General features: G+C 42.9%; 1 protein-coding gene across 1 annotated transcript in view; it reads right to left on the reverse strand.

The window, feature by feature from the left end:
* The window catches only part of FLT3 (fms related receptor tyrosine kinase 3), a 97,956-nt gene extending 77,473 nt beyond the window's left edge, over positions 1–20,483 (reverse strand). The window contains exon 1 of the mRNA XM_034936495.3: positions 20,369–20,483. Coding sequence (XP_034792386.1) covers positions 20,369–20,411 — 43 coding nt within the window. The 5' untranslated portion in view covers positions 20,412–20,483. The remainder of the gene's footprint in view (positions 1–20,368) is intronic.
* Positions 20,484–21,065: the final 582 nt, after the last annotated feature.

Consider the following 21,065-nt stretch of genomic DNA (forward strand, 5'->3'; position numbering starts at 1 on the left):
GAAGCAAAAGCAAAAACCCCTGATAAACCCATCAGATCTTGTGAGACTTACTCACTAGCACAAGGATAGCACGGGAAAGACCAGCCCCCACGATTCAATTACCTCACCCTAGGTCCCTCCCACAACATGTGGGAATTCTGGGAGATACAATTCAAGTTGAGATTTGGGTGGAGACACAGCCAAACCATATCACTTCCACTCATGACAGAAGGCGAAGGGGAGCAGCCATCACATAGTGAGAAAGGAAGGAAGAGAGAGGAGGGGGATGCCAGGCTCTTTTTCACAATCAGGTCTTGTAGGAACTAGTAAAATGAGAACTCACTCATTCCCACAGGATGACATCAAGCCACTCACGAGGTATCCACCCCCAGGACCCAAACACCTCCCACTAGGCTCCATCTAAAACACTGGGGATCTGGCCGGGCACGGTGGCTCACGCCTGTAATCCCAGCACTTTGGGAGGCCAAGGTGGGCAGATCACCTGAGGTCAGGAGTTAGAGACCAGCCTGGCCAAAATGGTGAAACCCCGTCTCTACTAAAAATACAAAAATTAGCTGGGCGCCGGGGCGCATGCCTGTAATCCCAGCTACTCAGGAGGCTGAGGCACCAGAATTGCTTGAACCCAGGAGGTGGAGATTGCAGTTGGTGGAGATCGCACCACTGCTCTCCAGCCTTGGTGACAGAGAGAGACTCCATCTCAAAAATAAATAAATAAATAAAACATTAGGGATCAAATTTCAACATGAGATTTAGAGCAAAAAATATCCAAACTATATCAACATTATTATCAGCTATAGTCATCATGCTGTACAATAGATATCCAGAACTTACCCTCCTAACTGAAACTTTGTATTATTGAGTTTTGAGAGGTTAAAATTATATATATTCTGGATACAAGTCCTTTATCACTTATGTAATTGGCAAATATTTTCTGCCAGTCTGTGGCTTGTTTTTAGAGGATCAGAAATTTTTAATCTTGAAGATGTCCAATTTATCAATTTTTCTTTTATGGATCATGCTTTTGGCTTTGTATCTAAAAAATCTTCACCTAATCTTAAATCAGAAAGGTTTTCTCCTAGAAGTCATATTTACATTTAATTTTATATTTAGGTCTATGATCCATTTTCAATTAACTTTTCATACATTATGACATATGGATCAAAGTTTTGCATATGAATATGCCATTGTTCCAGTACCATTTGTTGAAAGACTGATTTCTCCACTGAATTACCTTTACACCTTTATCAAAAATAAATTGACCATATATTTTTGGTCAGTTTCTAGGTCGCGAATCACTATACTGTTCCATTAATCTGTTTGTCTATCTGGATGCCAATTCCACATTGTCTTGGTTACTACTGCTTTATAATAAGCCTTGGAATCTACTACAAATTCTCTAACTTTGTTCTTTAGAGTTGTTTTGGATATTCTAGTTCTCTTGCATTTCCATATGAATTTTAGAATCAGCTTGTCAATTTCTGCAAAAAGATCTACAGGGATTTTAAAAGGAATTTCATTGAATCACTAGATCAATTTGGGCAAAACTGACATTAAAACAATATTGAGTTTTCTAATACATAAATATGGCATATCACTCCTTTTCATTAGATCTTATTTAATGTCTCTTATCAATGTTTTATAGTTTTCATTATGGGTCTTGCCCATCTTTCTCCCTGTTTCATATTTTTGGATACTATTTTGGTATTCTTCCCTTCAATTTCTGATTGTTAGTTGCTAGGACATAGAAACACAATTAATTTTTTTCCACACTGATAGTACATCCTGCAAACTTACAGAACTCACTTATTAGTTATAGTCACTTTTTGTAGGTTCTATAGAATTTTCTACATAGGTTATCATGTTGTCTGTAAATAAAGAGTTTTACATCTTCCTTTTCAATCTGGATGCTTTTCATTTCTTTTTCGTGTCTTAATACATTGGCTAAAATCTCCAGTATAAAGTTGAATAAAAGAAGTGAGAGTGGATATCCTTGCCTTGTTTCTGATCTTAGGGAAAATATTTATTAATTTACTATGAAGTATAATGTTAGCTATTGGTTTTTCATAGATATCCTTAATTAGCTTGAGGAAGATAAGTTCTTTTCTCTTTTATAATTTTTTATTATAATTTTTACTTTGATTTACTTTGATTTTTTTACTTTGATTCTTTTTTTTTTTTTTTTTTTTTTTTTGTGAGACACAGTCTTGCTCTGTCGCCCAGGCTGGAGTACAGTGGTGCGATCTTGGCTCACTGCAACCTCCATCTCCCGGGTTCAAGCAATTTTTGTCCTTTAGCTTCTGAGTAGCTGGGATTACAGGTGCCCGCCATCATGCCTGGCTAATTTTTATATTTTTAGTAGAGACAGGGTTTCGCCATGTTGCCCAGGTTGGTCTCGAATTCCTGACCTCAGGTGATCTGCCTGCCTCACCCTCCCAAAGTGCTGGGATTATAGGCGTGAGCCACTGCACCGGCCTACTTTGATTCTTATAGGCAGGATCTTGCTCTGTCACCCAGGCTGGAGTGCAGAGGCATTATCATAGCTCACTCCAGCACTGAACTCCTGGGCTCAAACAGTTTTCCCACCTCAGCTGCCCAAGTACCTAGGACTACATGCACATACCACCACACTCAGCTAATTTTTAAAAAATTGTTTAAATTTTTGTAGAGATGGGGTCTTGCTATGTTGCCAAGGCTGGTCTCAAATTCCTAGCCTCAAGCAATCCCCCTTGCCTCATCCTGCCAAATCACTGGGATTATAGGCATGAGCCACTGTGCCTAGTCTTTTATTTTTTGTTTTTTCTGCTGCCCACTCCAGGAGGAATTTTTTTTTTTTTTTTTTTTGAGACATGATCTCACTGTGTCACCTAGGATGGAGTCCAGTGGTGCGATCTCAGCTCACTGCAACCTCCACCTCCCATTCTCAAGGGATCCTCCAACCTCACCCTTCCAAGTAGCTGGGACTACAGTCAGGAGCCACGACGCCCAGCTAATTTTTTTTTTTTTTTGAGACGGAGTCTTGCTCTGTTGCCCAGGCTGGAGTGCAGTGGCGCGATCTCAGCTCACTGCAAGCTTCGCCTCCTGGGTTCACGCCATTCTCCTGCCTCAGCCTCCCGAGTAGCTGGGACTACAGGCACCCACCACCATGCCCGGCTACTTTTTTTTGTATTTTTAGTAGAGACGGGGTTTCACTGTGTTAGCCAGGATGGTCTCGATCTCCTGACTTCATGATCTGCCCACTTCGGCCTCCCAAAGTGCTGGGATTACAGGCATGAGCCACCGCGCCTGGCCAATTTTTGTATTTTTTGTAGAGATGAAGTTTCACCATGTTGCCCAGTCTGGTGTTGGTCTCTTGAGCTCAGGCAATCCTTACACCTTGTCCTCCCAAAGTGCTGGGATTACAGGCATGATCCACCACGTGCCCAGCCGAATCACTTCTATGCCTACTTTGCTAAGAGGTTTTTGTCAGTAATGGATATTGAACTTTGTCAAATGCTTTGTCTGTATCTATTGAGATGATCAGATAGACTTGGTTTTGTTCTTTTTTTTTAGTAATAATTTTCTTTTTAGTCTGTAAATATAGTGATTGATTTTCAAATGTTAACCAACCTTGCATTCCTGGAATAAACATCAGCGGGACATCACCTGTTATCTTTTTTATATATCATTGAATTCAATTTGTTAAAATATTACTAAGGATTGTTACATTTACACTCATGGAAGTTATTGATCTATACCCTTCTTTTAACCTTTGTCTGGTTTTGGTATTAGAGTAATGCTGGCTTCATAGAATGAGTTGAGAAGTGTCACCTTCTCTTCAGTTTTCTGGAGGAGTCTGTATAGAATTGGTTTTATTTCCTCTTTAAATGTTTGGTGGATTTCCCAGTGAGAGCCATCTGCTCTAATAATTTTCCTTGTGGGAATATTTTTAACTACAGATTAAATTGCTTTAGTACAGCATTATTTAGCTTATCAATTTTTCTTGAACAAGCATTGATAGTATGTGTCTTTTTTTTTTTCTGTTAATCAAAGTTGTCAAAGTATAGGTATAAAGTTGTTAGTAATATTTCCATATTAACTGTTTAATATCTGTAGATTATGTAGTGATACTACTTCTCTCATTCCTGATATTGGCAATTCACGTCTTCACTCTTTTTTTCTAATCAGTTTGGCTAGAGGTTTACTGATTTTATTGATCTTTTATTGTTCTTAGTTTTATTGTTTTAATCTCTAATTTTTTTGTTTTCTTTTTCTTTGATTTTTCACCCTGATGATTATTACTGTGTTTCCTTTCTTTTGCTTTTTTTCTTTTTTTAAAAGAAATGGTGTTTTGCTGTGTTGCCTTGGCTGGACTTGAACTCTTAGGCTCAAATGATCATCCCACATCAGCCTCCCAACTAGTGAGGACTACAGACATAGGCCACCACGTCTCCCTAATTTTTTTTTGTTTTTTGGGAGACGAGGTCTTGCTATGTTACCCAGGCTGGTCTTGAACTCCTGGCCTCAAGTGATCTTGCCACCTCAGCCTCCAAAAATGCTGGGATTACAGGCACAAGCTACTGTACTGGCCTCTTTCTGTTATTAATTTTAATTAATTAATTTTTTATTTTTTTACAAAAATGTCCTGCAGGTATTAATTTTGTTTATTTTTTGTTTTGAGTCTCACTCGTCACCCAGGGTGGACTGCAGTGGTGTGATCACGGTGTACTGCAGCCTTAACTTCCCTGGGCTCAGGTGATTCTCCCACCTCAGCCTCCTGTGTAGCTGGGAGTACAGGAAAATGCCACCAACCTGGCTAATTATTTTTTTCTAATTTTTGTAGAGATGGGGTTTTGCCATCTTGCCCAGGCTGAAATTTTAATTTAATGCCACTGTAGTCAGAAGATATACTTTGTATGTATTGAATCTTTTAAAATTTACAGCCGGGCACAGTGGCTTATGCCTGTAATCCCAGCACTTTGGGAGGCCGAGGAGGGTGGATCACGAGGTCAGGAGATTGAGACCATCCTGGCTAACACGGTGAAACCCCGTCTATACTAAAAATACAAAAAATTAGCTGGGCGTGGTGGCGGGCGCCTGTAGTCCTAGCTACTCGGGAGGCTGAGGCAGGAGAATGGCGTGAACCCGGGAGGTGGAGCTTGCAGTGAGCCGAGATCGCGCCACTGCACTCCAGCCTGGGCGACAGAGCAAGCCTTCCTCTAAAAAAAAAAAAAAAAAATTCACTGACACTTGTTTTATGGTTCAGAATATGCTCTACCTTGGTAAGTGTGCACCTGAAAAGATGTGCAAGCCGGGGCGGTGGCTCACGCCTGTGACACCTCACTTTGGGAGGCCGACGCGAGCGGATCACCTGAGAAAGGAGTTCAAGACCAGCCTGGCCAACGTGGTGAAACCCTGTTTCTACTAAAAATACAAAAAATTAGCTGGGCGTGGTGGCGCACGCCTATAGTTCCAGCTACTCGGGAGGCTGAGGCAGGAGAATTACTTGAGCCCGGGAGGCAGAGGTTGTAGTGAGCCAAGATTGTGCCACTGCACTCCAGCCTGGGCAACAGAGCGAGACTCCATCTCAAAAAAAAAAAAAAAAAGAAAAGAAAAAAGATGTGCATTTGACTACTGTGACTATTGTTAGGTGGAATGTTCCATAAATGTGATGTGGTCAAGTTGCTTGACAATGCCGTTCAAGTCTTCTATATCCTACTTATTTATTTGTCCTTGTTCTATCAATTATTGAAGGAGAAGGAGTGTCATACACTTTGAATATAATTGTGTATTTGTTTATTTCTCCTTGCAGTTCAATCAGATTTTGCCCCATGTATTTTCAAGTTCTGTTACTAGGTGCATACGTTTAGGATTGTTATGTACTTTTGATGAATCAAGCCTTATAACATGAAATGGCTCTCTTTGTTTCTAGCAATATTCTTTTCTCTGAAATGTACTTTGTCTAATATCATTACCTCTGGCTCTCTTTTGATTAGTGTTAGAATGGGATTTTTTTCCCCATCCATTTACTTTTAACCTATTTGTGTCTTCATATTCAGGACTAGGGCTGGGCATGGTGGCTCACACCTGCAATCCCAGCACCTCGGGAGGCCAGTGTGGGCAGATCATTTGAGCCCAGGAGTTTGAGACCAGCCTGGGTAACATGACAAGACCCCTTCTTTAAATAAAAAATTACATTAACAAAATATCCAGGACTGGTTTCATTTATGATGCATATAGTTGGGTCTTACTTTTCTTTAGCCAAATCTGAAACTTCTGCTTTTTAATTATAATATTTAGATCATTTTAATTTATAGAAAGTATTGACATGATCAGATTTAAATCTACTATATTGTTCTTTGTTTTCCATTTGTCCCTTCTGTTTTTTATTCTTTCTTCTCTTTTTTCTGCCTCCTTTGGGAATAACTGAGCTTTTAAAAAAATGATTCCACTTTATTTCCTTTTGTGGATTATTAGCTATAATGCTTTGTTTTGTTTTAGTAGTCGATTTAAGGTTCATAGTATTACATGTTTACCATAACACAGTCTACCTTTAGGTGATGTTACATTACTTCATATCTAATACTAGGACCTTACACTGGCATATTTCCGTTTCATTTCTTTCAGGCTTTGTGGTATTGCTGACATACACTGTACTTCTACTTAAGCTATAAACCCCACAAGACATTATTATTATTATTGCTTTAAACAGTGAATTGTCTTTTAAAGAGATTTAAACAATAAGAAAAAAAGGCTATACTTACTCAAATAGTTTCCATTCCCACTATTTTGTATTCCTTTGTGTAAATCCAGATTTTCATTTTGTATTATTTTTTCTTCTGTCTGAAGAACTCGTGTGTGTGTGTATGTGTGTGTGTGTGTGTGTGTGTGTTTGAGATGGAGTTTGCTCTGTCACTCACACTGGAGTGCAGTGGTGAAATCTCTGCTCACTTCAACCTCCGCCTCCCAGGTTCAAGCAATACTTCTGCCTCAGCCTCCCGAGTAGCTGGAATTACAAACTTGCACAATCAAACCCAGCTAATTTTTGTATTTTTAGTAGAGATGGGGTTCCACCATGCTGGCCAGGCTGGTCTTGAACTCCTGACCTCAAGGGATCTGCCCACCTTGGCCTCCCAAAGTGCTAGGATTGCAGGCATGAACCACCATGCCCACCTGTCTGAAGAACTTTCTTTAACAGTTCGTATTGTGCCAGTCTGGTAGTGATTGTTTCTTTCAGTTTTTGTACATCTGAAAAACTATTTGTTTCTCTTCATTTTTGAAAGTGTTTTATTTTTGGATATAGAACTACACATTTATATTATTAGTTTTGCTCTGTTGTCCAGGATGAAGTACAGTGGCATGATCATAGCTCACTGCAGCCTTGAACTCCTGGGCTCTAGCAATCCTCCTACCTCAGCCTCTGAAGTAGCTTTGACTACAAGGACACACCATCATGTCTGGCTAATTCTTTTATTTTTCGTAGAGACAGTGGATTGCTATGTTGCCCAGGCTGGTCTTGAACTCCTTGCTTCAAGCAATCCTCCTGCCTCAGCCTCCCAAAGCATCCTTCAGTTCTTTAAAGATGTTGCAATGTTTCTTCACTGTCTTTTGACTTACATAGTTCATGACAAGAAGTCTGCCAAATGAATGTATCTTTTTTTCTCCGGATGCTTTTAAGATTTTCTCTTAGTCTCTGGCTTTAACCAATTTGATGATAATTAGCCTTTTGTAGTTGTCATAAGTCATGTGTTTGAGTTTCACTGGGCTTCTTGAACCCATAGGTTTATCATTCTTATCCGATTTTGACAATTTTCCTCCATTATTTTTGACATATCTTTACTGTCATCTTCCTTTCCTCCATTCTCTCCTTTAGGGACTCTAATTACATGTATATCTGACGACCTGAAGTTCTGTACCTCCCTAATTCTCTGTTTACGTTATTTGGTCTTTTTTGCTCTGTTCATTTTGGATAGTTTCTGTTGCTATGCCGCCAAGTCCACTAATCTTTTCTCCTACAATGTTTAATCTGGTACTAATCCTCTCCAGTGTAATTGAGTTTTCATCCTTAGTAGTTCAATTTGAGTAATTTGTTATATTTACTATGTCTCTTCTTAACATGTACAATCTTTCCTCATTCAGAAAGATTTGGAATATTGTTATAATAACTGTTTTAATTTTCTTGCCCACTAATTCCACATTTGATGTCATTTCTGGGTCCCTTTTGGGTGACTGATTTTTCTCCTTAAGTTAAATATTTCTTGTTCCTTGTTTGTCTAGTAAATTTATAACTGGGTGTCAGACATTGTGAATTTTACCTGGTGCTGGATGTTTTTGTCTTCTGTTAAATATTCTTGAACTTTTTTCTGGGATGCAATTAAATTTATGGTGAGCACTTTGTTCTTTCATGTCTTGCATTTAAGCTGGGTTAGGTGGGAATCAAAGCAGTGTTCAGTTTAATTTTCTTTCACTAGTGGACTTCACCAAAATGAAAAACTTTTGCTCCTCAGAAAACATTCTTTTTTTTTTTTTTTAAGACGGAGTCTCACTCTGTTGCCCAGGCGGAGTGCAGTGGCACAATCTCAGCTCACTGCAACCTCCACCTCCCAGGTTCAGGTGATTCTCACACCTCAGCCTCCCAAGTAGCAGGAATTACATGGAATTAACCATGCCTGGCTAATTTTTGTATTTTTACTAGAGACAGGGTTTTGCCATGTTGGCCAGGCTGGTCTTGAACTGCTGACCTCAGGTGATCCACCTGCCTTGGCCTCCCAAAGTGCTGGGATTACAGGTGTGAGCCATCCAAAACCTTTTTTTTTTTTTTTTGAAACAGAGTCTCACACTGTCACCTGGGCTGGAGTGCAATGGTGCGATCTCGGCTCACTGCAACCTCCACCCCCGGGTTCAAGCGATTCTCCTGCCTCAGCCTCCCGAGTAGCTGGGATTACAGGCGCCCACCACCACGCCCAGCTAATTTTTTTGTTTTTTCGTAGAGACGGGGTTTCACTATGTTGGCCAGTCTGGTCTTGAACTCCTGACCTGGTGATCCGCCTGCCTCGGCCTCCCAAAGTGTTGGGATTACAAGCGTGAGCTGGCCCACCCAGCCCAGAAAACATTCTTAAAAAATGAAGACAAGCCACAGACTGGAGAAAATAGTTTGATGATATACATGTGAAAAAGGACTTGTATCCATAATACGCAAAGAACCCTTAAAACCCAATAATAATAAAACAAACACTCCAGGTTTAAAAATGGGCAAAAGATTTTGGGAGACACTTCACCAAACAAAATATAGGATGACAATTAAACACATGAAAAGATGCTTAACATCATTAGTCATTAGGGAAATGCAAATTTAAGCCACAGTACACATTGCTACACCACTATTAGAATGGTTAAAAACCCAAACCAAAAAACTGACAATACCACATGCTGACGATGACCTTGAGCAAATGCAGTTCTCACACATTGTTGGGGAAAATGACAAATGGTACAATCACTTTGAAAAACAGTTTGGCAGTTTCTCATGAGGTTAAACATTCACTTAGCATCCAGTGCAGCAATACAATACCACTCTGAGGTATTTACCCAAAAGAAATGAAAACCTATGCTTACACAAAAACCTGTGTTCAAATATTTATAGCTGTTTTATTCATCATTGCCAAAAACTGGAAGCAAACAAATGACCAGTCGTTGGTTAATGGATAAACAAACTGAGGCCTATCCATACAATAGGATACTACTCAGCACCAGAAAGAAAAAATTACTGATATACGTAACAATCACCTGATCAGATAAATCTGATAATTCTGCTATGTGAAATAAACACACTCAAAGGCTACATATCATAAGATTCCACTTACATGACATTCTATAAAGGGAATGAAAACAGGAAAGAGAGTACTGGTTGTGAGGGGCTTGGGGTAGGGATCAGGGTTGACTACAAAAGGGCATGAGGGAACTTTTTTTTTTTTTTGAGATGGAGTCTTGCTGTGTTGCCCAGGCTGGAGTGCAGTGGCGTGATCTTGGCTCACTGCAACCTCCACCTCCTGGGTTCAAGCAATTCTCCTGCCTCAGCCTCCCGAGCAACTGGGATTACAGGCGCCTGCCACCATGCCCGGCTAAGTTTTATATATATATTTTTAGTAGAGATAAGGTTTCACCATGTTAGCCAGGCTGGTCTCAAACTCCTGACTTCAAATGATCCGCCCGCCTCGGCCTCCCCAAATGCTGAGATTACAGACGTGAGCTACTGCGCCCCGCCATGAGGGAACTTTTTTTTAGATGGAGTCTGTCTCTGTCACCCAGGGTGAAGTGTGGCGGCACAATCTCAGCTCACTGCAACCTCCGCCTCCCAGGTTCAAATGATTATCCTGCCTCAGCCTCCCGAGTAGCTGGGATTACAGGCGTGCATCACCATGCCCAATTTTTTGTATTTTTAGTAGAGACAGGGTTTCACCATGATGGCCAAGCTGGTCTTGAACTCCTGACCTCTTGATCTGCCTGCCTCAGCCTCCCAAAGTGCTGGGATTACAGGTTCGAGCCACTGTGCACCACCATGAGGGAACTTTTAAGGGGAATGGAAATGTCTGTATCTTGGTAGTGGTGGCAGTTCCATGACTGTATTTGTTTCTTAAACTCATAGAACTGCATACTAAAGAGGATGAAATTTACTGTATGAAAATTGTACCTCAATAAACCTGACTTTTTAAAAAGCTGGCCAGATGCGGTGGCTCACACTTATAATCCCAGCACTTTGGGAGGCCGAGGCAGGAGGATCACTTGAGCTCAGGAGTGCGAGACCAGCCTGGCCAACATGGCAAAGCCCCATCTCTACCAAAAATACAAAAACTAGCCTAGTGTGGTGGTGCACACCTGTGGTCTCAACTACTCAGGAGGCTGAGGTGGGAGGATCACTGAAGTCCGCAAAGTGAAGCCTGCAGTGAGCCAAGATCATGCCACTGCACTCCAGCCTGGGTGACAGAGTGAGACCTGTCCGCCCCTGCCCCCTCAACAAAAGAACAAAGCCAAAGGAAATTTGCCACCATCAATATTAAGGTTCTTTCCAAAAATTCATTCTAAAACCTTAATGGAAATTCCCAGAATCCAGTTCCAAACACATTCTGAGCAGTGAGGACAACTTTGGAATTGAAAAAGAGCTCTCAAAGTGGTACACTTTGAAGGGACAGTACTGGGATGGGGGTGGGGGTAAGTAAAACAAAAGTTGACATTAATCTAAAACTTTAAAGAGTTGTGGCTTTATTTTACACATTATGAAACAAACCAGAGGATGTCAAGACACTTCATTTTCAAGCTGTCTTCTGTGAGGCAAAGAGTTGGAGACCAGAGTTCCAAGTCCCTCTTCTGAAAGTTATCAGCTTTGAAAACTGAATTTGAGCAACTCATTTATCCTCTTTGGGCCCCATTTTCTTCCTGTGGTAAATGAGGGCAGTAGACTGGGTAACTCCAAGGTTTCATTCTCTGAACTCATTCATTCAATGTTCTTTCTCTATAAATTCTCATAATTTTAACTACTGTCTATCTGCTGGTGAGGCTGGGTGCAGTGGCTCACGCCTGTAATCTCAGCACTCTGGGAAGCCAAGGTGAGAGGGTCGCTTGAACTCAAGCATTCAAGACCAGCCTGGGTAACAGCAAGACCTCATCTCTATAAAAATAAAAAATAAGCCAGGCGTGGCCAGGATTACGCCTGTAATCCCAGCACTTTGGGAGGCCAAGGCAGGTGGATTGCTTGACGTCAGGAGTTCGAAACCAGCCTGGCCAACATGGTGAAACCCTGTCTTTACTAAAAATACAAAAATTAGCCAGGCGTGGTGGACAGCGCCTGCAGTCCCAGCTACTCGGGAGGCTGAGGCAGGAGAATCACTTGAACCCAGGAGGCAGAGGTTGCAGTGAGCCAAGATCGTGCCATTGCACTCCAGCCTGGGTGATGGAGCGAGACTCCGTCTCAAAAAATAAAAATAAAATAAAAAAGAATATATCTGCTCACAAGTTCCTAATTCATACCTTCTGTGTCTTTAACTATATATCTGGGTAACCCCCGCCAGGAACCTTAAACTCAAATGGAAATTTAACTCACCTTTCTCCTCCCTAAGCCCCACTTCTTCCTATCTCCCTCTCTCCTCCCTCTCCCCAAATCCTCCTCAGTGGCAAACCTCCAGTGTCACAGGATCCAGAAACCCAGAAGCCATTTTTTGACTCCTCCCTCTCCCTCATTTCCCATTACCCAGGCAATTGCCAACCCTTACATTTTGACTGTTTTTTTAGATAGGGTCTCGCTCTACCACCCAGGCTGGAGTGCAGTGGCAGGATCATAGCTCACTGCAGCCTCAATCTCCTGGGCTCAAGTGATCCTCCTGCCTCAGCCTCCAGAGTGGCTGGGCTTACAGGTGCACACCACCATGCTCAGCTAACATTTTGACTACTTGATAATTCTCAAAGCAATTCTCAGCTCCACATCTCTATCACCATTACCCTAATTCAAGCCCTCGTTATCATCTCTGGCCTGGACTACTGCCAACAACTTCCCTGCCACAGTTCTGTTGGCCCCATATTCATCCTACACACAGACACCAGAATTGTCTTTCTAAAATACAAATCAGAGCATGTCACACCTCTGCTTAAAGCCCTCCAGAACCAACAGCAATGATTACCCTTTCTTGAGTCACAAACCCCTTTGAAAATCTGAAGGTAGCAATTAACTCACTTTCCAAAAAAAAAAAAGCATGCTCACACACACACACACACACACACACACACACACACAGAGGGAAGATATAACAAACCCCCTGAAATCCATCCAGAGACTACTTTTTTTTTTTTTTTTTTGAGACAGGGTCTCGCTCTGTCACCCAGGCTGGAGTGCAGTGGTGTGATCTTGGCTCGCTGCAACCTCCACATCCCAGACTCAAGCAATTCTCTTGTCTCAGCCTCCCTAGTAGCTGGGACTACAGACACGTGCCAGCACATCTGGCTAACTTTTTTTGTATTTTTTTGTAGAAATGGGGTTTTGCCATGTTGCCCAGGCTGGCCTCAAACTCCTGGGCTCAAGTGATCCACTCACCTTGGCCTCCCAAACTGCTGGGATTACAGGTGTGAGCCACCACACCTGGCCTCTTTTTTTTTTTAATTAGAGATGGGATCTTGCTATGTTGGCCAGGCTGGACTTGAACTCTTGGGCTCAAGCGAGCCTCCCATGTAGCTGGGACTATAGGCATGGATCCCCACATCAGACCAACCATCCAGAGACTCTTGGTCTACATGATAAAGTCCAACCACTTAACATAACACATCACCAAAGTATCCCTTACACATTACACGTTATGCTCAGGCAACCCTGAATTTTCTTTTGTTAAAACCTATTCATTAGAAATCTGCAAATAATTTGCTGAATTACAACTTTATAAATGATAGTTACTCTAATCCTGGCGACCTTATACATTGTGTCACAACAACTCGGAATGAAATCATAGTTTTCCATCTGTGGAAAACTCCATTTGCTGTCCTATTTACCTGGAACATCCTCACCCTCTTCTTTCTCTGACAAGTCTTACTTCTCTTCCAGTATGACTCTGGCATCACCTTCTCTTGGAAGCTTTGCTTTACCTTCTCAGTCTGGGTTAGAGGTTCAGCCGCTGTGCATATTTCTAAAACTCCACTGCAATTTTCTTTCTATATGTCTGACCTTCTCCCACCAACACCCCTAACATTATACTTTGAGGGCAGGAAACAGTACTGTGTAGCATTTAACACAGGTCCTAGACATAGACGGCGCTCAAAAACATCTGTGGAAGGAGGAAGGGTGGGAAGGAGGGAGGGAATTAAAAAAGAAGGGAGGGAAGGAGAGAAGCAGGCAAATCTTGTGACTCCAAATCCTAATGTCTTCAGACTTCATATATTTTTCTTTCTGCAAAACACGTGCCTAACAAGGAGTGCAGCTGTGCTTTACAAGTATTATCTGATGAAGGAGTAAGATACTGCTTATCTCCTTTTTACAAATGAGGAACTTAAGTGCAGAGACATTCTCTGCCACAGAAAACAGCACGTTTCCTAAATGTGTTTTTAGTCCTAATATATCTATGGGCATTACCTCCAAGAACATAATATCAAACATTAGGAAAAGCATAACTCAAATAACAAAATATTCGAAGACCGAATTCAGTGACTATCTTATACACTGTCTTATACACTAAAGCCTGCTTTAGCAGGCTGTAATAATTCTATGGAAGATTCTTGGCTACCAATTGACCTTATAATGACAGCAGTAAAAAATATATATATTTTTACTGTTTAACCTAAAAAAAAAATGGTTCCTCTTTTAGGATCTTATGCAATTTCTGTGGCCACAAAAGAACACTGTGTGCACTTTATATTTTTTTCCTTTCTTTTTTCTTTTTTTAGAGATAGCATCTTGCTCTGTCACCCACGTTAGAGTACAGTGGCATGGTCGTAGCTCACTGCAGCCTCAAATTCCTGGGCTCAAGCTATCCTCTTATCTCAGCCTCCTGAGTAGCTGAGGCTACAGGCATGTGCCTCTACGCTCAGTTAATTTTTAAATTTTTTTGTAGAGACTGGGTCTCGCTGTATTGCCCAGGCTGGTCTTGAACTCCTGGGCTCCAGTGATCCTCCCACCTAGGCCTCCCAAAGTGCTGGGGATACAGGTGTGAACCACTGCACTCTGCCTACTTTTATATTATTTTAAAATTTCCTTCACATGTGTTGGTACTCATAGAACAGAATTGCGTGAGTCAAATTAGTGACCAGTAGTGACTTCTACAAAAGCTTTCATTACTTCAAAACCACTGATAATGCAGCCATAGAAAGTATCAACCAAGAATAACTAAATCACTTAGGTATAAAACTCGCAGATTCCCCAAAGACAGAAAAATCTTCGACCCTATAACTGTGACTACCTGAGAAGTGGATACAGCTTTTCTGGAAGTCATAGAAAAACATCTTAAGATCACAAAGTCTCCTGATAAAAACCAAAAAGCTTGCAGGTGAGCAGTCTGGGTATATAAGAAAAAACAAAAAACCAAAAAGCTCTACTCAGACAAACCACCTACTGTGAAGTTCACAAGAATTTGCTATTTCAGAGGGAATAAAGGATACAGCACAGTGTCAAGACCAAGCTAAGCCAATTTCCAGCCCTTCAGTTTCCCCTCTCTTTTTTTTTGAGAAGGAGTCTCACTCTGTCTCCAGGCTGGAATGCAGTGGCGTGATCTCGGCTCACTGCAACCTCCACCTCCCAGGTTCAAGTGATTCTCCTGCCTCAGCCTCCTGAGTAGCTGAGACTACAGGCGTGCGCCACCACATCCAGCTAATTTTTGTATTTTTAGTAGAGACAGGGTTTTATCACGTTGGCCAGGATGGTCTTGATCTCTTGACCTCGTGATCTGCCCACCTTGGCCTCCCAAAGTGCTGGGATTACAGGCATGAGCCACCTTGCCCGGCCCCCTCTCCAAATTCTTACTCCTGTTATCTACAAGATCCCTTTCAAAGTTAAGAAAAATGATAAAATACAATACGCTTGAGATTATTTGCTTTTTGTCAAATCAAAATCTTTGCCCAAAGATTAAGGCAATGTCTGGTAGGTATGTGGGGAGGCAGCAAGACTGTAATCTTGAACTTGAATGATAGGGGTTAGTTACTGTCACCCTGCTTGCCGAGTGTCATGCAAGGATGAGATGAGAGGAACACAAAGAACCGTGGATATGTTGCTGAAGCCGAGGCATTTTGTGGGCTTCTCAAATGAGCAGGAATACCCCGCCAGAGTAAAATGTAGTCAATACCTTTGCTTAAAGAATGATTTGGAAAAGTGCTTCTTCCCAAGACCTAAAAGATGACCATATTTAGCTTTGGAACAGTTTGTTCCTTTTACTTTAAATGGAAGAGCATTTTCTTTCCCATAAGCATTAAATAAAGTACTATATCTCCAGTTTTAAGTAGTTTTAGGCTGGGCGCACTGGCTTACATGTGTAATCCCAGCACTTTGGGAGGCTGAGGCAGGAGGATTGCTTGAGCTCAGGAGTTCAAGACCAGCCTAGACAACACAGTGAAACCCCATCTCTACAAAAAATACAAAAATTAGTCGGGTGTCATGGTGCATGCCTGTAGTCCCACAACTCAGGAGGTTGAGGTGGGAGGCTTGCTTGAGTCCGTAAGGCAGAGGTTGCAGTGAGCCGAGACTGTACCACTGCACTCCAGCCTGGGTGATAGGGCCAGGTCTTGTCTCAAAAAAAATTTTAAAAGTAGTTTTAGGGGGCAAAAAACTGGGATCCCTTTTCTGACCAGGCTAAAGCTTCCTTCATTGACGCATGCAATTTTTTTTTTTTTTTGAGATGGAGTCGCACTCTGTCACCAAGGGTATAGTGCAATGGCGCAATCTTGGCTCACTGCAACCTCTGCCTCCCAGGCTCAAGTGATTCTCCTGCTTCAGCCTCCCAAGTAGCTGGGATTACAAGCGTCCGCCACCACGCCTGGCTAACTTTTGTATTTTTAGTAGAAACAGGGTTTCACCATGTTGGCCAGGCTGGTCTCAAACTCCTCAAGTGATCTGCCTGCCTCAGCCTCCCAAAGTGCTGGGATTACAGGCGTGAGCCATCACACCCAGCCAGACTCATGCAATTTTTAATGTATATTTAGTAATCATAATAACTGTATTGGAAGGTTTAATAAAAGAAAGCATACTGAAATACGTTTCCTGGGGAAAGGCAATGACCACACATTTCTTAAAAAAAAAAAAATTGGTTATTTATACACAAGTTCCCCTACCTCCATCTCTTTAATCTTTGTACTGCTTGTGCCTAGCAAGAAATAGTAGAAATAGGTATTCCGTCAGGCACGGTAGCTCACACCTGTAATCCTAGCACTTTGGGGGGATCACTTGAGCCCAGGAGTTCAAGATTAGCCTGAGCAATACAGTGAGATCTCATCTCTACCAAAAAATTTTTCAAAAAATTAATGAGGTATGGTGGCACGTGCCTGTGGTCCCAGGTACTCAGGAGGCTGAGGTAGGAGGCTTGCTTGAGCCCAGGAGGTTGAAGCTGCAGTGAGCTGTGATCACACCACTGCACTCCAGCCTCAATGACAAAGGGAGACTGTCGAAAGAAAGAAAGAAAAAGAAAGAAAGAAAGAAAGAAAGGAAGGAAAGAAGGAAGGAAGGAAAAAAATGGGTATTCAATTAAAGTTTGTTAAATAAAAACAGATTTTTTCTTCCTAATGCATGTTTTCTCTTCATTTTTCTTATCTGAAGTCTTCCCTTGGAATATAAGTAAGTCTTCCTCCTTCCCATTTAATATCTCATTGCCTGATTGTTTTTCAGTTTAAACAACAGGAGAATCCAATAACAAATATTTACCAATAGCTAAGAGTTACTGAAAGTGCCTTCTTAGTTATAAAAAGTTAATCCATTTTTAATGTAAGGCAAGAAGTTCACAATTAAGCCTAAGAGGATAATTTACTATAGATAGATGTGAAGTACCTAAAAAGAAATTAATATCCAATCTACACCTATATAATGGCAAAAATTAGAACTAGAGTTTCAGAGTCAGAGGGGACATTAATGTCAGGTCGGCAGGTCTGGGCTCACATCCAATCCAAACCAAGCTTTGCTGAGTGTCCCTTCCCTCCACTTTCTCCTGAATCATTCCCCCTTGGGCTAGGAGTTTCCAAGAAGGCAATAAACTAAGATAAGCAACAAGAGCAAAGAATGGCAACTCAAATGTGCAGTTCAAGGCTTTGAATACGAATTTTTTTTAACACTAATGAAAAAGGTAGTATCATAGCTCTTAAAATATTGAAATACTTCTCTCTGTCCAGTGTCAGCAGATAATGCAGAAAAGCCCATTGGGAACATGTTCCTCTCCTTCAAATGCCACTTAGAAAGCTTCATCATTATTCATAAATGATGAATAGAAGTCTGGGCATGGCCGGGTGTGGTGGCTTATACCTGTAATCCCAGCGCTTTGGGAGGCTGAGGTGGGTGGATCGCCTGAGGTCAGGAGTTCGAGACCAGCCTGGCCAACATGGTGAAACCTCGTCTCTACTAAAAATACAAAAATTAGCTGGGTGTGGTGGCACGCACCTGTAATCCCAGCTACTCAGGAGGCTGAGGCAGGAGAATCACTTGAACCTGGGAGGCGGAGGTTGCAGTGAGCTGAGATCACGCCACTACACTCCAGCCTGGGTGACAGAGCGAGACTCCGTCTCAAAAAAAAAAAAAAAAAAAAAAAAAAAAAAAAAAAAGTAGTGTTTACAATATAAGGGAAATTGGGATCCCATGTTCTAATCCAAAGAATTTAAGGCTATTAATCATTTTAAAGTTCTCATGTTTAAGCTTCTCACTTTATCCTTCTTTATTCAAGAAAATCCATAATACAAAGTATTGGCAAAGATGTGAGGAACTGGAACTGCCATACACTGCTAGTGGGAGTGGAAATTGGTATAACCACTGTGGAAAACCGTTTGACAGTATCTACCAAACCTGAACATATCCCTTCCCTATGATCCAGGAATTCTACTTGTGGGCATAATCCTTTATACTGGTGTTTATGTCCACCATACATAAAACAATGTTCACAGCAGTGCTATGCATAATTACACAAAATTGGAACAACTTCCATGTGCTTCGTGAACATAATGGATAAAATAAATTATAACATCTATTCATACCACGGAATGGTACCAGCAATCAAAAAAAAAAAACACTGCTACAGAGACCAAGGTTGAATCTTATTATTATAATGTTGAGTAAAAGAAGGTGGACATAAAAGAGCACACGATGATGGTTTGGTTTACATGAAGTTCAAACATAGGCAAAAGCAATCCATGGCATCAGAAGTCAGAATAGTGGCTACCTGGGGAGGGGGTACTGACAGAGAGGGTGGAGCTAGAATTGCTCTATATCTCAGTCTGATCGTGGTTATTTGGGCACGTACATATGTGAAAACTAATGAAATTGTACTCTTAAGATGTGTGCATATTTACTGTGTGCCAATTATACTTCATTTAGAAATATCTGGAGAGAGAGACATAGAAATTTCTGAATTCTTTCCTAAATAGAAAAGAATTCAATGCAGCTTAAATATCGTTGCAAGTATTGATGCTTATACCTTTAGAAAGCCCATTATGCTTCTGAAGAACGCACTTACTACTTAATATCATACATAATAGAAAGCTAACATTTTGTATTAATGGAATCTGGAAAACATATTGTACTACATATTTGAAATTACAGATTTACTAACTAGTAAAGATAACTATTTAAGAACTAAAATGTCTTTGTTTTTCAACTCTTTTCCCCCGATTTCCATTTTTTACTTTTTATATTTCAGAATTATTTGTAACAAAACCTATTGGATATAATTCCTGCACTTCTATATTGCAAGCATTTTCTCTATTTACCACAGAGACTTCAAGTCCTAGCATTTCAGAGCTGAAGGGGACTCGGACGGACTCCCTCACTGCACAGATGAGGACGCGGAGGCCGGGGGAGGTGAGTGTCAGTCCCAAGGTTGCAGACCTAGGACAGGACCGGAGCTGCCGGGCTCCCAGAACTCTGTCGCCTTCAACCCAAATTCGATTCAGTCCTCTCATCTTTCCAAATAGAAAGCTGACGCGAACCGATGGGAAGATTTTTTTTTCAATAACAACTATGCTACCCAGCAGATTCTTTGGGGACAGTCCTCGGAGTCCTTGAAAACCCCTTTGGGGTTTAATGCCAGGATAAGAAGAGACTAGAAGAAAGGGACAGCTAGTATTTTAATATGTAAATCTGTTTGCATAATATTTCCTAGGTAAACTATTCGTTGATCCAACCAAAATTCGGCGGGGCTAGGGGGTATCGTTATTGAGGATGACTTGCTCTAGGGGAGAACGCGGACGCATTTTCCCATCAGAGTTCCCTCCATAAATCAAAACCTCAAAAGAAGAGTTAAAGACGACACCCAGGTGTCTACAGTATCCAAGGGCCGGGCCAGGAGAGGTCCTTGGCCACCTGGCGCCGAGTTCGCGGCCGCAGACTCCCACGGACGGCCCAGCACCCGAGCGCGCGGGCCGAGCTGCCCCAGACCCGGCGCAGCGCCTCGGCGAGGCCGTCTGCGAAGTCCGGGCCGCCACTCGGGACCGCGGCCCGAGCCAGAGGAGAGACTTCGGAGAAGAGGGAAGAGGACGCGGGGTGGGAAACGCCGGGGCCGCAGGCAAGTAGTGGGCGAGTCCGGAGGGCGCGAAAGAGGGGAGGGGCGCGGGAGGCAATGGAAGGAGCGAGCGCGGGGAGGAGCGAGGCGGCTGGGCCGGAGGAGGCGCGCGCCCGGGTCCACACTGCGGGGTGGGGGCTGAGGGACCGCGAGGGGCTGCGAGCGAGCGAGCGGGGCCTTACCGAGCAGCGGCAGCCGGCCGCCGCCGCGCGCCAACGCCGGCATGGCCTCCGGAGCCCGGGGTCCCGAGGCCGCGCCGGCCCAGCCCTGCGATGCCGCCTGGAGCGGCGCGCCCCGCGCTGCAGGTGGCTCTCTTAAGGATGCGCGTCACCGACCGCAAATTCCCTCGGACTGGTGCAAAGTGGAAGGGGGGAGGCACCCTCTCCCCAGAGGCAGGGACCGAGGCGGGAGCGGAGAGGTTGGGCAGAGCCGAGCAGCCGGTGCCTGGCGCAGCGCTGCAGCCGAGCCCACGTGCCCGCCGCGGTCCGCAGCCTGTGCTCGGCGGCCCCCGGGGCTCCCCGACTGCGGCGGGGAAGATTGGGCGCGGTCCCGCCGGAGAAGTTGCACTGGCTCCGCGGCTCTGCCGCCTTGCTGCCCCTGTGAGTCCCCGAACTCTGTCGTTTGGATCCGGGGCGTGGGGACTGCAGGGAGCCACAAACCACCCTCCTAGTGCGCTGGGATCTTTGAGGCCCTGAGAAAGGCGCTGAATCCGCTCGGCACGCTGGCAACTCCCGCCAGCGCACAGGCGAGCATTCCATTAAGAATCGTTCCATTCTTAATTGTGGACTGATTTCCTTTGTCTCTGCCTCCATCTCCTAGGATGCTCAGGACCCAGTCAGCGGCGGGATCAAGAAAAACAGGCAGGGTTTCAATGTCAAC

The sequence above is a fragment of the Pan paniscus genome, chromosome 14 (assembly GCF_029289425.2).
Source record: "Pan paniscus chromosome 14, NHGRI_mPanPan1-v2.0_pri, whole genome shotgun sequence".
Classification (NCBI taxonomy): Eukaryota; Metazoa; Chordata; class Mammalia; order Primates; family Hominidae; genus Pan; species Pan paniscus.